Source organism: Monodelphis domestica, chromosome 4 (genome assembly GCF_027887165.1).
Source record: "Monodelphis domestica isolate mMonDom1 chromosome 4, mMonDom1.pri, whole genome shotgun sequence".
Classification (NCBI taxonomy): domain Eukaryota; kingdom Metazoa; phylum Chordata; class Mammalia; order Didelphimorphia; family Didelphidae; genus Monodelphis; species Monodelphis domestica.
Genome location: NC_077230.1, coordinates 353,016,404 through 353,034,003, shown reverse-complemented (window position 1 = coordinate 353,034,003; position 17,600 = coordinate 353,016,404). Strand labels below are relative to the sequence as shown.

Genomic DNA, 17,600 nt, shown 5'->3' with positions numbered 1-17,600 from the left:
AGGCTGGGTGGGCTGCTCCAGTCATGGGCCACAGGGTCGGGGGAATGCCAGGTGGTTGGGGCATGTGGGGCTACTGTAGGGGTGGGAAGGAGGAGTGTATGTGTGGAACTAGTGTGCATGGGCAGGCAGGCTGGGGGGGCGGCATCCACTGTTCTTGCAGCACCCCCAGGCCAGCAGGCTGGGGAGGGGTAGGGCAGAGCTAACAGAGGCAGTGGAAGACTGGGTGGGACTCTGACTCACATACAAAGGAGTGCCTGGAACAGATTACCAGACACTTAGCACCCTGAAAAATATAGCAATGGCTTTACTCACAATTTTTCCCTCTATGTACTTTTGTGAGACCTTATTCAGAGCATTAAATAATAATAAAACCAACAAAAGAAATAGATTGACAGGTGAAGTTAGTAGCGCTAACTTGGGCTTGAAGTATACAAAATACCAACCTTCAATTGAAGATTTAGCCAATGAAATTCAGCAACAAAAAAGTCAGTAATAGGCAGGTTAGTTAAAGAATTCTCCCTATCCCTCACTTATCTTAATTCACAGCACCCCACACAAATTAAATGATATCAAGACCAACAAAAGAAACCAACTGACAAATGAACAAAGAAGTCACTAAGCAGGTAATTTAAATAATTAGTTTTTGGTTTATTAAATATAGTTATATATTACAATTTTATATTTTTTGTTATTTTAACTATAAACATCACAAAATTGTTGTTTTTTCTGAAAGTGACACACCACCCAAGTTATGCTTGGTTTTTTGGCAAATTTTGACACACCATGCTCAAAAGGTTGCCCATCACTGGACTAGATGATCACTATTGACCCTTTCAGTTTAAAATATAGATTTCTATGCAATATGAAAAATTGTCATTCACTTTTCCTGGAAAATTACTAATGAGTCAAATCCCACTATGCATAAAAGGGGATAATTCCATTTTTGGATAGATCTACTTGTTAGATGGGAAGGTAACAGTATAATAGATGAAGAATTGGCCTCTGATGAGAAAGAAGAAAAAGAAGAGGGGTAAGAAGGAGAAAAAGAGAATAAAAGAAGGAAGGAAGGAAGGAAGGAAGGAAGGAAGGAAGGAAGGAGGGAGAGAGGGAGGAAGGAAGGAAGGAAGGAAGGAAGGAAGGAAGGAAGGAAGGAAGGAAGGAAGGAAGGAAGGAAGGAAGGAAGGAAGAAAGCGAAAAATAGAAAGTTTTTTTTGTAATTGAATTAAATTCTGCCTTTGCAACTTTTTTTTTTACCCATTGCTCCTATTTTTGCTCTTTTTGGGTAAGCATAAAAATCCCTTTGTGTTAAATATTTTTTTCAAACACTATGTAGCATTCCAAGCATATTCACATCTAAGAAATATAATTGATGTATGGATATTGTGTCTTGAGACACAAGGTTTGAACTCTGATATTTGTGAGCAGACTCTTGACCTAGCCATGCTACCTTTGTTCAAGGCAAACTCATTAACATTTTGTGCAGAGTCAAATTCCTTTGTAAAATCCCTGGTTGAAGTCATCATGCCCAAAAGGTGTCCTCATTACCATCCCATCCAATCTGAATTATCTATGCTTTGTTACTTGGTCATTGATCCTGGCAATCCTCAATAAAGCCTGGGGTGAAGGCATGAATTTTCTTCTTTTTCCTGAAACCTTGAAGTTCTCACTACTGTCCTTTATCTTTCCTAAGGCCTCTCTTACCCACATACTTTCTGTCTTGGAATCCTTACTTCCAAGTGTCTGCAAACTTTCACATTTTCCTTTAATTCTTATTCACTTCTTCCCTATCAAAAATATTGACTTGTCTGTGTCCTTCATTCTTCACCCATTTTCTCAGACTCCTTGCTCCTTCTCCAGCCCCAACCCACAAAGGAAAATTCTTTTTATAACCACTGCCGGTAAGTTATACACCAGAAAACAGTGATCTGATTTCCCTAAAATTTTTCTTCCCCAGGCTAAATATTCTCAAAAAGCATCAGAGTAATCTAGGAAGCAAAATTTACATATTTTGAATACCAGAGGCAACCAGACACTTTACATAATTCCCTCACTAGAGATATAATAATGGATTGCTGGCACCAAGGAGCAGAGAGTTGGTCTTTCCTGATATTTAGCTATTCCTAAGGGTATAACTTATTCCCCTCCTTGAGGATTCAAGCAGAGCCAGATACAACTTTATTTTCCTTCAGGTGTTTTTTCCTCTTTTTTACTTTTTTCCCCCTCTAGAACAAATGTCATCTTAACTTGTTGCTAATTTTATTCCTTTCCCAGCCTGCTTGTAGAATCCACAATGTGACTGCCACTCTTAGATTCAGAGCTGCCAACTTTAATCCTGCATTCCCTCCCCACTTCCCATCCTCTAATATACTCTTGGGACTTTAGATGGTGAGAAGAATACACAAATATTTCATCATCCAATTTAATAAAACCCTCAAGTATTTTTCAGAAATAGACAGAAGTGGCAGAAGTAACTCAGCTACTCTGAAAGACTTTCAGGTGACTCTCCATGATGTAATATCTGAGCCTGGGTGACAGAGGTCAGGGACCATCTTGACTGAAATAGGAGTTGGGAATATGGAGAACTGTTTATTCCCCAATCTCAAACAAGTTTCTCCAGCATTTGGATACATATGGAAAAATCATTAATTCTAAGAACCTCATCCATTTCCCCCTCCTTTTACAGGCTTACAGCTTTTGTTACTAATCCCAAAGCAGTAATTTCCTATAACCAATAGCTATTGACAGGACTGATCTTTTGTATCTCAGAAAAAAAAAATCGGACAGTGAATATCAAAGGCCTTTGGACAGTCCAGGAATGTCTCTAACACTGCAAGGTCATCATGCTGCATAAGATTAAGACTGAATCTTTTGAACCAAGCATTGGGAGCTCTCCAGCTTCCTCTGGAGGGGTAGGGAACAGGTGAAAGATTTTTCAGTAACTGGCCAATTAAATCAATCAATCAATCAAATTTTTTCAATTGATTTCATTGGCATTCTCAACTTTTTGTGCTTTTTGAAGGCTTTTGTTATTTTTTGTCTCTATATTTTGTGGGGGAAGGTAATTTGAACATATGATATTGATTTAGTAAATTAATTTATATAGAACTGTCATTTATTGTCTTGATCTACTTATGAGTGATGAATATTTTTTCCACTTGCTTATATCTATTTCTGGGGAAAAAGTATTTTTTTAAAATTGTATTTATAGAGTTTCTGGGGTTGTCTTCCCAGGTTTACTTGAAAGTATTTTACACCTGCCATTGTTTTAAATGGAATTTCTATGAATTTCTTGCTGTACATGTTTTTTGCTAAGATTTGTTTTGGGATAATTTATATAGTCTTATTTTATATCCCCAAAACTTAATTATTTCAATCATTTTTATTTGATTCTCTAGGATATTTTAGTATACTCTTATATTGTCCTCAAAATGATAGATTTTTTCTTCATCATTTATTATTTGAGTTCTTTTGTTTCCTTATTGGTATAGGTAGTGTTTCTAGAAAATTTTTGAATAGTGGTAATAATGAGCATCTTTGATTCACCCCTGATCTTACTGGAAATGCTTCTAACTTATCCCTGTTATGTATGTTTCCCATGGTTTTAGATAGATACTACTTAACATTTTGAGGAGAGTTCCATTGATTCCCATATTTTCCAGTATTTTCAATATGAATGAGTGTTGACTTTTGTCAAAAGAGTTTTTCTTGCATCTATTGAGATAACTTTATAATTTTGTTGTTTCCTTATTTATATGGCATTTCTGGTATAAAATCCACCAGGTCATACTGAATTATCCATGTAATATATCATAGTAATTTTCTTGCTAGTATTTTTAAAAAAATTATTGCATCAATATTCATTAGGGAGATTGACCCATAGTATTTTTTCTGTTTTTCTTCTTCCTGGTTTAGTTATCAATACCATATTTGTGTTATAAAAGGAGTTTGATAGGATTTTCTCTCTGCATATTTCTCCAAACAATTTATATGGTTTTGGAATGAATTGTTCTTCAAGTTTCTAGTAGGATTCACTTGTGAATCTATCTGTCTAGAGTTGTTGTTTTGCTTTGTTCCTTAGGGAGCTCATTGATGACTTGTTCAATTTATTTTTCTAAGATGTGGTTATTTTAATATTCTATTTCATCTTCTGTTAATCCATGTAATTTATATTTTGCTGTTGCTATTATTTTTTACCCTTTTGAATCTGAAGAAATTCACCTTTTCTGTGCATGAATTGTGTGTTAGAATGTCTATTTCAAATATAATTAGAATGTCTATATTCTCTAAAAGTAAGTCTTCTTGACTTACTCTTAGTCCAAGAAGACTTATTTTATAATAGCCCCTGACCTACAGGAAGTAAGATATTGCCTGTTTCTTTAGATACTATTTCTGAATTTGGTATAATGGTTTCCTAAATATCTTCCTCATAGTTATCTGAACTAGATATTTCTCCTCATTCCTAGATAATTAAATCAAGAACTCTGTTATCTGTTTTACTGTTTTACAGCCCTATTTCCAAAATATACATATATATACACATATATGTATATATATAGTCTAACATTTATATGACACTTTAAGTTTGTGAAATGCTTTACATAGATGATCTGATTTAATCCTCACAATGACTATGCTATTATCCCCATTTTAGAAATAAGGAGATTCAGACTAAGAAAATTTAGATGATATGCCACACAGTTAGTAGATTTTTCTGACTCTACATTCACTATTCCATCTAGCTGCCTAGACATTTGAGTCTTTCTCATCTTGCTTAGGGTTAAAACTTCAACCTGATTGCTGTAATCTCAGAACAAAGATAAATTTCATTTGAATTCACAGATAATATTACTGAAGGACAATCAAGAGACTTCAATAACTAGGATTTTTTTTCCCTCTGCATATATGATCTGTTGTCTCTCCATTGCTTCCTGTACAGCATTTTGCTTTAGGCCATAGGCCATAGCTGAGTGCAAGTTTTCAGTGTTTATTTGGCATAACCTATATGGTTGCTTCACACCTAACATCATTCTCTGCTTCCCTTCCCAGTATCCATGACTTGGAATTACTCTGAGCAGGACCTCTCTCATGCCATTTTGCCAACATACAATAGCACTGACATCCAGCCATCTGTCTTCATACTGACTGGTCTTCGAGGACTACCAGGAGCCCGCATGTGGCTAGGACCACTCCTGAGTCTTATGTACACCATCACTCTGGCCTGCAATTGTACATTGCTATATCTAGTTAGGATTGAGCACAGCCTCTGGGAACCCCAATATCTTTTCCTTTCCATGTTGGCAGGAGCAGACATTGCCCTGTCCATTTCAACATTGTGCTCAGTGCTTCAGGTTTTTGTCTTTGGTCATCATGAGATCACAATTGATGGCTGCCTTAGTCAGCTCTTCTTTATTCATACCTTCTCTTCTACTGGATCAGGGATTCTCTTGTCCATGGCTTTTGATCGCTTTGTGGCTATCAGCCATCCATTGCACTATACCACTATACTCACCCATCCACGTATTACCAAGATGGGACTGGCAGCTTTCTTGAGAGGCATAACACTCATGACTCCATTGCCTATCCTCCTCAAGAGGCTTCCTTTCTGCAAAGGCCAGACCCTCTCTTACTCTTACTGCCAACACCCTGATGTCATGAAGCTGGCTTGTGGTCCTGTCAAAATCAATATCTTCTATGGCCTCATCATGGTCATCTGCTCCTTTGCATTGGACTTTTTGCTCATTGTCCTCTCCTACACCCTAATCCTCCGATCTGTGCTGGGAATTGCTTCCAGAGAAGGTCAGCTTAAGGCACTGAATACTTGCCTTTCCCATATCTTCATTGTCCTCATCTTCTACATGCCACTACTGGCAATTGCACTATTACATCGGATAAATAGAAAGAGTTCCCGTCTAACCTATGCTGTACTTGGAAATTTTTATCTCTTCATGCCTCCCATGTTTAACCCAATTGTATACAGTCTGAAGACTAAAAAAATACGTGATGCCTTGCAGAAGTCCTTCAGCAGCTGGAGAACCTGAGAGGTAAATTCTAGTGTTTCCTGTAATAAGTCTGGCATAGTAAATGGGAACAAAGTTTCTGGAAAATAGGTGTAAAAAGAGTGAATGTCCTTTCTTAATTTTTTTAAACTAGATCTCTTTATCTTGCCTAGACTAGAAGTAAAGTGGCCACTTATAGGTCCAATCTCATTGCTTCTCCATATGTGAACTCTGTCCCATTGTAATGCCAATCTACTTTTCTCTTCACATTGGGGTTAGTTGTTAGACCTATTGCAACTCATCACTCCAAAGCCCTATTACATGACTACCCTCACTCTCCCCACTGGCAGGTATTATACACATGTTCTGTTACAATCAGCCTCTCAGACATCTTCTTGATATCAATCCTCCTTTTTTCTCCTTCTTGTTAATCTTTCACAGACATTTTTTCTGAGTTGGGATAAGAGAAGAGATGGAACACTCTGGGTATATGTAAGAATGATATCCAACTCTTTTTCTCTGTGTGTGTCTCTGTCTCTTCTCCCTTTCACTGTCTCTGTCTCATCTCTGTTTCTAGTTCTGTCTCTATCTCTTTCTCTCTCTTCTCTGTCAAAGAAACTTCTATTTCTTCTTTCTGTCCTACCACTCCTCCTGCTAAATAAATATTTCCCTTTCTACCCTTGAAGAACAGCATGGGGGAAAATGTCTAAGTTCCATTGACTACAAAGTCATTCAATTCAACATTTTTCAGCCACCTACTATGAATCAGGCACTGTATTAGTTACTACCACTACAAAGTTAAAAATAAAATATCCATTGCCATCAATGCAATAAAAAATGAAAGTCCCTGTTTAAACTGAATTTAGAGAATAAGAATGTAAAAAATGCACAAATAAATAGAAACTGATCTAAGGAAGTACATGTTAAATAAATGGGAAAGTGAAGTGGAATGGAGTTATAAAAGTTTTCATATAAAAAGAAGTAACTGAGCTGTGCCTTGAAGAAAGCCAGAAATTCTCATTATATCTACTTCTCAGTTTCATTATTTTATTTCAGATTTCAGCTGAAGTCCTACCTTCTGAAAGAAGTCTTTTGCATTCCTCCTTAATCCTGATGCCTACTCTCAGGGATTATATTCAGTTTATCCTACCTTTATATTAATTTCTACATAATCGTTTGCATGGTATCTCTTCTATTAGTCTGTGAACTTGTGCTTGCTTTAATAGCATATAAATCATTAGACTATGAACTCCTTGAAAGTAGGAACTTTTTATTTTTGCATTCACTTGTATACCCTACACATAGTATAGTGTCTAGAACATAGTGAGGAGTTAATAAATATTAGTTGATTTTCTACCTGGAAGAGGTGAAGAGTAGGTACATTTTAGACATGCAGAATTAATTGTAAAAATAATCACAAGGTCCAGGATCACATACTGTGTATTGAAAATGGCTTTAGACCAGTTTTACTGGCCAAATGGGAAGACTACATATCTGTTCTGAGGGTTGGAGTTGAGTCTGTTTTTCCAGCCCACTTCACAAAATATACTCCTCATACTCCATCTGTATTCCAATATATAAAACTCACCTGAACCTCTGTGTGTAATTTCAATGTCATGAATTCAAATTCTTACTAAAGTGTTCATTACTGATTTGAAAGGACCGTATCCCATTCATCTCAGTTTAAATGAATCCCTAGTGTAGATTGCCATAATGGGTTTTAGTGAATATGACTTATTTATTCAGTTTTTTCATTGTACAAATTGATTCATTGATTTTAGAAAAATCTATACTATCTTATATTGATAAAGTGTTTTTGAATTTTCAGATGACTTTCTTATTTGCTATTTCACTTATTCTTTTGCTACATCAGAATTTTTATCATTTTCCAGTTAATAAGTTGTGGGCCAGACAAATAACATAATAATTTACCAAAAGTCAAAGAGTACTTTCCTAGAAAATCTAGAATACCTAACCTTTGCATCATGACACCTATTCCAGGAGTTTTTACATATCGTATTCCTTAATTTTCCTTAACCTAAAAAGGCCTTGAGTCCCATTTGTCAAAAAATGCATCATAGTTATATAATAAATCTGGTATCATTGCTTCTCTGGAAAGAACTTTTACCTTCAGATCCTGATCAATAAGAATAATGAATAAACATTTTATAACAAAACTCTCTGAAAAAGGCTTAATTTTCCAAATATATAAGAAACTAAGTCAAATTTACAAAAACTCAATCCATTCTCCAATCAACAAATGGTCAAGGGACACGAATAAGCAGTTTTTACATGATAAAAACAAAACTATCAATAAGCAAATGAAAACATGTTCTAAATTCCTCCTGATTAGAGAAATGAAAATAAAGCAACTCTGAGGAACCATCTCACACATAGCAGACTGGCCAATATGACAACAAGGGAAAGTGATAAGTGTTGGAGGGGATGTGGCAAAATTGGGACATTAATACACTGCTGGTGGAGTTGTGAATTGTTCCACCCATTCTGGAGGGCAATTTGGAACTATGCCCAAAGGGCTTTAAAAGAATGTCTACCTTTTGATCCAGCCATACCTCTACTGGATTTGTACCACAAAGAGATAATAAGGAAAAAGGCTTGTGCAAAAAATATTTATAGCCATACTTTTTGTGGTGGCAAAGAATTAGAAAATGAGGGACTGTCCGTCGATTGGTGAATGACTGAATAAATTGTGGTATATGTTAGTAGGGAATATTATTGTGCTGAAAGAAATAAAGAAATGGCGGAATTCCATGTGAACTAGAAAGACCTCCAGGAATTGATACAGAGCAAAAGGAGCAGAACTAGGAGAACATTATATACGGAAAATGATACACTGTGACACAATCAAATGTAATGGACTTTTCTACCAGCAGCAATGCAATGATCCAGGACAATCCAGAGGAACTTGTGAGAAAGAACACTATCTATATCCAGAGAAAGAACTGTGGAACCAGAAATGAATTAGAAAAATAAATGCTCAATTACATACTGCTATAGGGATGTGATTCGGATTTTGATGTTAACATATCACTATACTTGCAAATATGAATAACATAGAAATAAGTTTTGAACAGTGATACATGTATAACCCAGTGGAACTCCTTGTCAGCATTGGCAAGGGGGAAGAGAGAGCAGGAGAGGGGAGATTATGAATCATGTAACCATGGAAAAATATCCTAAATAAAAATAAAAAATAAAGTTCCCTTTCTACTCCAATTATTCTAATGCCTTTTCTTACTATTGTAGAAGAAGTTTTCTCTTTCCAAGGTTAACCTGAGTCACTCATATGGATTCCTCTGAAACAGAAAAAAACTAAAAAAGTTAATCTATTCCCATTCTTACTTAGTGGAAAGATACTTCTCTATAGTATACCAATAGAGTTTCAATTTAAAAATCCTTAGTCATACACAATTCATTATCCTCCATGTCATTACACTTTATTTTTGGATAATTTTAAGTGTGAGGAATATTTTTCTTTTTATTGAGTTGTATTTTTTCTTCCTTTACTATCGCCTAGTTAATTTTAGTTCCACACACATGACCAAATTCTAATTCAATTTTCACTTGGCAGTCTCTCTAACATACAAAGATAGTATCATGACCCTCACCTTTATTTCTTTTAATCTTCGCTAGTGTTATTGTTTCCAGTCAATTCCCCCATCAAATAAAAACTCCTTTCTTTCAAGATAATTTCATCTTTTAATTTCATTCCTAAAATATTATGATAAAAATGAAAGTAATGCTTCAAATGTGTGGCCAAGGCAGGATATAAGATGACTCTTACTTACCTCATTGTGGATAATAAACTTATATTAATATACCCCACTATTGCATTACTCTTTTTTCTTCAATATCATGTGGAATCATAAGTTTAGAGTTGGAAGGGTTCTCATTGGTTATCTTGTGCATTCCTTAATGAAAGGTTTCTTTTAGAAAGAGCACTGTATTTGAATCTTGACTTTCCTACTTGCTGTCTGTGTCACTATAGGCAAATTGCTTAATCTCTATGGTCCACAGTTTCTGCTTGTGTAAAAGGGATTGACTATAATCATCTCTAAGTTCTCTTCCAGTTCTAAATTTAAGATATTATGATCCTTATTAGAAGCCATCCAATTATTGTGATATATGACCCATAATGGGAATCTCATTAGCTCCCAATATAGAATTGGATAGTGTGAAGATTAGATTTATCTCTCCCCTGAATGAACAATAAAGGAACTTAGCTCTTCCTTTATTGTGAAGATTAAATTGTAATCCCCTGTCTATTTTTAGATTTTAATCCCCAAAGTGTAAACCTAATATTTAAAGTAGATCTACCCATTTTAATCACAAAAATTTTATGAATCCCCATTATACATCAAGTGGGAGGTCTGTGACCATGTGTGAAAGAGTGGGCAGTCCTGGATAAAAAGGTCTACTGTGATTGGTAGACATACATTTTAGGGGACGTGACACAAGAGAAAAAAAAAGGTCTTTAAATAGTGGAAACAGAGACACACAGGGGTCAATCAGCCACTCTGGCTTGGACTGGAATCATTCAGTCACTCAGAGTTGGATTCAGTCATTCGGAGTTGGACTGGAAGAGACTCACTTGGACTTGGAGTGAAGAGAGTCACTTGGAGCTGGAGGGAAGACAGACACTTGAGGAGAGACTGGAAGACAGACACTCAGACTTGGAGTGAAGACACTTGGCTGTGGAACTGGACCCCTGGAGGACCTCATGCAGGAGACCTAAGACTGCTTTCCTTTCAGAGGGTCACCATGGTGAGTTTAAAGGCTGACTTAGTTCCTTGCCCTTTCTGGAGGTGTGAACCTCTGAGAAAGGCCCATCGTCTTGAGACTCCTTTCCCCTGACTGATGCCTTAGAATTTCTAACTGGTTCAGAGGAAGCCAGAGCTTTCTTTCTCCCTCTCTCCTATAAAGGATAATTTTAGTGTTGTGACCTAAACTATATTAATTATTGGCTGCCATGGATATCCCAAATAACAAAAAAAAAATTTACCCAAATCAGTCTGGAAATTTATGGTGATTAAATTAATATAGTGGAAAGAAATTTAAGAAGGGAGAAGGAAAAGGGTATAGAATTTCTCCCACCTGGCTTGTGCTGGGTGGGAAGATTAGAGGCTCTAGAAGGTAAGGTTTTGGAGAGAAAAGGAGGAAGGAATCAGCCTGAACCCCAAGAGAGCTCAGCCAAGATGCCTGAACCTGAATTAGCTCAAGGGCAAACTCACCGCCAAAACCCAGACAAATAGCTGCCACCACGCCAAGAAATCAGAACTGCTGCCAGCCAGAGATGCCTCTCTGGGAAAAGAGGCCAAAGAAAGCAAGTGACTTGCCCTATATAGATGATTTTACATCACTTTCCAGCGTCTCATATCTACCAATGTTAGCTTAGCTTGACTTAGGACAGCCCAGAGGTCTGTCCGCTGTTTCTGTACATGTGTGTTGAAGGCCATTTTCTCAAATACTTAATCCTTGAGTATGGTGCAGACATTCATGACCTTGTTAAACTAAATATGGTGGAGAAATGTAGAGTTCCCAAGACTTGATTCTGTTAAACCAAGTATCTCCATTGTTACTAATCAGGGGATAGCTAAATCAGATCTTTTAAAGTATGGTCTGAGTAGGGTGGAATAGTATTAAAATTCACACTCCCCTTTTCTCTCTTCCTTAATATCTTCCTTCAATTGTAAAATAAATTACCATAATTCCATTTACTTGAATAATTCATTTTAGGATTTAGAAATTAAATCCCTGGCAAGGATCAATTAAATATTTAGTCCAACCAAAATAAATTTAACAATAGCTTTAGATTTTCAGAAATAGATCTAAAATAGTATCTCTACAATTACTTTTCATCGTTTCTACTGTTATGGTCTAGAGAAAGTAGAATAAATATAATTTTTTTTTCTACAAGTTATTCATTTATGTCCAAATCTTAATGATATCATAAATCACAGCACACCGGGCCCTTCTATATACCATTATCTCTTGAAGATTGTTCAAGTTAACATTCATAGTTGCCATGACATTTTTGATCTTATCCTCTGCTATCCCCTTCTGCTTTTGTCTTCAGTTATTCCCAATGATGACAACACATTCTCCAATGTGTCTTACCTTCTCATTATCTGGCCAAAGTATTTAAGCTTCAGGTTTAGTATTTTACCTTCCCAGGAATAGACTGAATCAATGTGAATATTGATTATTTTGATCTCTTTGCTGTCCAAGGGACTTCTCCAGCACTGCAATTTGAAAGTTTTGGTTCTATGGTGTAATACTCAGAGCTATACATTGTTAGTAGAAAAACATAACTTCAATTATACAGACCTTTGTTGGCAAGGTGATATCTCTGCTTTCTAGAATACTGTCTAGATTTGCCTTGTTTTGCCATCTAAGAAGCAAATTTGTCTTTTATTTTCTTTTTCAAAAATTATTTATTTTTTTTTAATTTTAGCATTAAATTTCCACATCAGTTTTTCAAAGTTATATGAACCAAATGCCATAGAAAAGATACAAGGAGACTAAAAACTGCCTCAGGAAGCAATTGCTTGATTTTTTTATAAAAATGGACAAATATGGCAAGCAAAGCAATATTTGAACTCCCATGAGGGAGATCCTGGAAAGCAGATTTAAACATCTAAACAATTAATTAATTTAAGATTAGACTTATGTGCTTGATAAAAGATCTTTTACAGATGTATTATCCAGAATTAAACTCACAGAATCAGAGAATGCCAGAGTTAGAAAACACCTCAGAGGGCTTCTAGTTCAATTGATACCTGAATAAGAAATATGTCAAAGTAATCATCTAGCCCCAACTTGAATATTTTTAAGGAGGGAAAACCAACTACTAAGCAAAAAAATCAATTCTACCTTTAAATAGCCCTTTTAGGAAATTTTTCGTCAAATGAAACAAATTCTATATCACTGAATTTTTGTCTAGGGTGAAGTAGAACAATTTGATTACCTTTTCTACATATTAAGCCTGAAAAATCTTATATACAACTCTCATAAGTCTCTTCTCAAGCTTCTCTGACACAGACTTGACAAGTACCAGTTCCTTTAAATGATCTTCATATGGCATGTTGTCAAGGGCTGGCATTATCCTAGACACCCTCAGTAAGACCAGGAAAACAGGGTGATATGTTGGGAAGGGCACTGCTTCTTGAATCAAAGTACCTTAGTTCAAATCTCACCTATGATGATTGCTTTTTCTGTGACACTGGAGAAGTCACATAAGCTCCCTTGATCCTTTGTTTCATTACATGTATATTGAGGGGTTTGGACTAGATAGCTTCTAAGGGTCCTTCCAGCTCTAGATTTGTGAACCCCATCCTCTCTAATTGGTCAATATACATTATGAAATGTAACTGAACCCAGAATATAGAATAAAGTCCTCAGATATGGCAGGACAAGAAAAGAATATGACTCTTTAAGCATAGATGCTGTGTTTCTCCATACATTCTAAGACACAAGTAAAATTTGTCATTGTTTTATTTCAACAGTGACTCATATTGAGTATGCAAAGATGGAAAGTCATTTGTTCATGCTTGTCCATATTAATTTTTGCAACCCATGACAGTAGGACTTTACATTTTACTCACTAGTTTGGTTTATAATTCTAGTTTCTCATGACTTTTTTGGATTCTAACTCTGGTATATGCATTTTTTAATCTTTCTTGTTTGGATCTCTACTCCCTCCAACTTCATCTTTCCTTTAAGTGAATAGAATTCTATAATTATTCATTTTGCCTAGTCTCCCAAGAGGATAATGTAAATGCTGTTATATGTTATAGGAAGTTATATGAAGTCATGCCTAACTAACTGGGGGTATGCTTCCTAGGAGGATACCCACTATCTCCTGTAGCCATTAAGATTTCCAATGAACAGATGGTTAAGCTAAATTAAGGCTGCTAGTTCATGTTCTTAGGGGCTTTATCAGGTCTGATATTCCAACTTAGCCTGAGAGAGTTGTAAACTAGTTTCAATCTAATTAAATCACTTATTTCCACCTTTCCTCACTAGTCTCTCATATGATATTTCTCCAACTCCAATCCTTTCTCCTCCCTCCAAAATTGTATTTACAAGCTATCTGGAAACTGAATTGTTTCAGAAGACTCAAATAAATTAACCTTCATATATTCTTAATGTAGGTTATAGTTCCTATGATAAGTATTCTGGAAACTCAGTCAAACCTGTCTCTTGGAACTGATGTAGTAATGCTATATGTTCCCAAAGGTCCCAGATTTCCAACAGCTGAAGCTTTGTACCTTTGGGAACAACACATCTTGGAGATTCATTTCCAAACCAGATAAATTACCCAAGCAAGAGCCACTTGTAGTCAAAGGCAAACCAGTTGTGTAACTCCCCTAGCCCTAGAAGAACAGGTAATTCTAAGGACTGAGTGCTTGGGAATGGGAGTACTGATGATGGTGATAGGTGCTATTGTTTGGCACCTAAAATTTCTAAGAACTGAATAGGTAGAGAAGCCAGAGGAAGGAGTCATCTTATCCAAAGAGATGCCTTGAGGGATTTCCTCCTAAGACTAAGAGCCTGATTCTTGTTTTTCTGAGCTTTTGTGTCATGGATGGCACCTTACCTTCTCTCCAAAAATTTCCCAGTGTAAAGGCAAAATGTTATTAAATCCTTTAAAAGCCAAAAAAGAGGGTTTTTTTTTAAATGAAGATAATGAGGATTCATTGGTAAGAATGGTAATTATTACTTTTAAAAAATCTTCACAATTTAACTTTACAACTATTCTGGAAGGTAGGTGCTGTTATTATTTCTATTTTACAAATGAGAGAATTTAGACAGATAGAGGTTAAATGATTTGCCCAAGGGCACAGAGCTAGTAAGTTATCTAAGGCAGAATATAAACTCATGTCTTCAAAGTTCAGTTTTCTATCTAGTGTGTTATGTAGCCACTGCACCCAAGTAAAGGGATAACACGATAAGAGCACTTTGACCTCTAATTAGAGAATGGATTAGATTAAGGAGGTATTTGAGACAAGATCAACCATCAGGCTCTTAAAATAGGCTTGGATTGAGAATTATCTATGTAGACACCTTGGTAGATACCTATTGTGAGTGGACAGGACTTGACTAAAAATCAAATAGAGAAAGAGAGATAAAAAAGGAATGAAGAAAAGCAGGAATAAAACAGGGAAGAATATCTAGTAGAAGTGGGTAAAAGATTCCTCAATAATTTGAATTGCTGAGAATAACATGTAAAATAATAGGAGTCAGTTCAATGTAAATCTTTATTGCAAGCAGTAAAGAAGAGATAAAGAGAAACTGACATATAATTCAGGCATATACATCAATATGGAGTATAACTCATATAAGGGTTCCTCTGAGTTGGGGAGCATTATTCAGTAGAAAGGGGGTGCCCCCCAAAATGTGATATGCTCTTGTTGTAGGGGATTGCTTTCTTCAGAATACTCTTCTGAGAGTAAGATTCTTGTACTATGATTTTGTTGGGCTTTATGGAAGTAAAATATTATTTTAGAGGTTTCCTATCTGAAAGTAAAAAACAACTTGTAATAGACAAAATATTATTTTAGAGGTTTGCATATCAGGAAGAAAAAATAGTGGTAGACAAAATAATATTTGGAGGACCCAGTTGGACCAACCTTTTGAAATATATGTTGTCTGTATTTTACCATATGTATGTTCTATATGCTTGCAGACTTTTGTAAGGGGAAACTGCTATCATGATATCAAAACCACCAGGATTAATCATATTAAAATCTAGAAAATATATGAAAATGGTGGTGGAGATTTTATAGCATAAAGTAATGGATATTTTACAATCTCACCAGATTGCCTGCACTTTTACCTTGAAAGAAAAAGTGAGTTTAGTAAGCAAAAATTACATTTCCCCAAATTTAAGTGTTCTGATATTTGTACTTTTTTATCTATAACATCAGCAAAGATTTATTAATTTTCATGCTCTTCAGAAATGACCAATATACAATAATAGTGACATAGTAGATAGTAAACAATATCCCAACTCCTGAGTTCAAATCAGATCATGAAGGTCAACTATATGCCAGAATATTGGAATATATGATTACTGAGAGGAAATAAGCAAAAATAGCAGAATAGAAGGAAGTACAGCTCTCTTCTCCCCCCACAGCTATTCCTAGAAAGACTTAGAAAAAGTACCAGGGGACATGTTTTCATGAAATCCAAGACAAACTCATAGTACCAACCTAGGTCATGATAAAGAGATTAACAGAGGTTTGTGGGTACTAGGAACTAGGCATATGATATATGTGTGTGTATACAGAGAGAGTTAGAGAGAGAGAGAGAGAGAGAGAGTTAGAGAGAGAGAGAGAGAGAGAGAGAGAGAGAGAGAGAGAGAGAGAGAGAGAGTTAGAGAAAGAGAGAGAGAGAGAGAATGGGAAGGAGGGAGAGAGGGAGAAGGAGGGAGACAGAGAGACAGAGAGAGGAAGACAGAGAGGGAGGGGGAGAGAGGAGAGAGAGATTGTTTCATAGTACCTTCAGAGTAGAGATGAAATAGGTCCTAAATCTCTATACTACTCTATACTGGGACAAGAGCTGGTCCTGAATCAAGTAGTGTTGATCCTGACATTGCTCTGGGAGCTGGAATAGGCATCAACTTGAAGCTCTGTTGCTCAAACTTTATAGCCACATCACAGGAAAATTTTGAACTCTCTGTATACACACACATATATAAGGAGAGGACTTACAACTAGGCATGGATGAACTCTGTTTTGTTTTCAGAACAAATAGAGTTCACCAGCCTGAAGTTTTGCACTAAGTGAGGAGCAATTGTTTGGTTCCTTCCCTGTAGTGTAGTCTCATATTCAGTTCCCTAACTTGTCTGTGTCCTGTAGCTGAATTACCAGAAGAGGAAGCTCAGAATAAAGTAGAGAATAAAGTTCTCTAGCTCTGAAACTGAAAAGTTTTCCTCCTAGCAAACAGAGGTCTGGGGCTTGGAGCAGTCTATTCAAACTCTTGTCATGGACTACACAGGTCTGGGACCCAGATATAATAGTAATAAGAGCTTGAAAAATACAGCCCAGAAGTGAAATTATCAAATTTCTGTGCTTTGGAAACACTGAAAACCTCTAAGCCCCTAGACTGAGAAGCTTATTAAATTGTAAAGAGCGCACCTAGAGAGAACAGCATCAAGACCTTCAAGAATCAGACCAAATCATGATCAATCAAGGCTCAAAAAACATTGTGGTTTCTCCAGAACTGAACAGAATCTAGTTCTAATCTAACACAAAGTCCCCACAATTCATTTAGGAAATCTGGGAGAATCAGTAAAATAAGCAATAATATTCTAGTGTGATGGGAATTGTACCCCCAAAATTATAGAAATGTTCCAGGTCACCGAAGAGCAGGGAAATTCCTTTGTTCCCTTCTAACCTTGTAACTCCTAAACCAAAATATCTGACAACTCCCATGAGACCCTGAGAGAATTATCCTCTTTGGATTGTCCTCTATATTTGAGATGGACAGAGAGATCCAACTCTTTGATATCATCAAGTTGTATCTCAGACATCCATTTGTCCTCTAAACTATGAGGATCACCCCCTATGTCTTCAGGCA

The 17,600-nt window shown here is 36.1% G+C and overlaps 1 protein-coding gene across 1 annotated transcript; it reads left to right on the top strand.

The window, feature by feature from the left end:
* Positions 1 to 5,051: 5,051 nt before the first annotated feature.
* On the top strand, positions 5,052 to 6,847 carry LOC100021171 (olfactory receptor 51G2-like). Its single transcript, XM_001373369.2, has one exon. It carries the CDS (start codon positions 5,052 to 5,054, stop codon positions 6,036 to 6,038), a length of 987 nt encoding a protein of 328 aa, XP_001373406.2. The 3' UTR covers positions 6,039 to 6,847.
* The last annotated feature ends 10,753 nt before the right edge of the window (positions 6,848 to 17,600 follow it).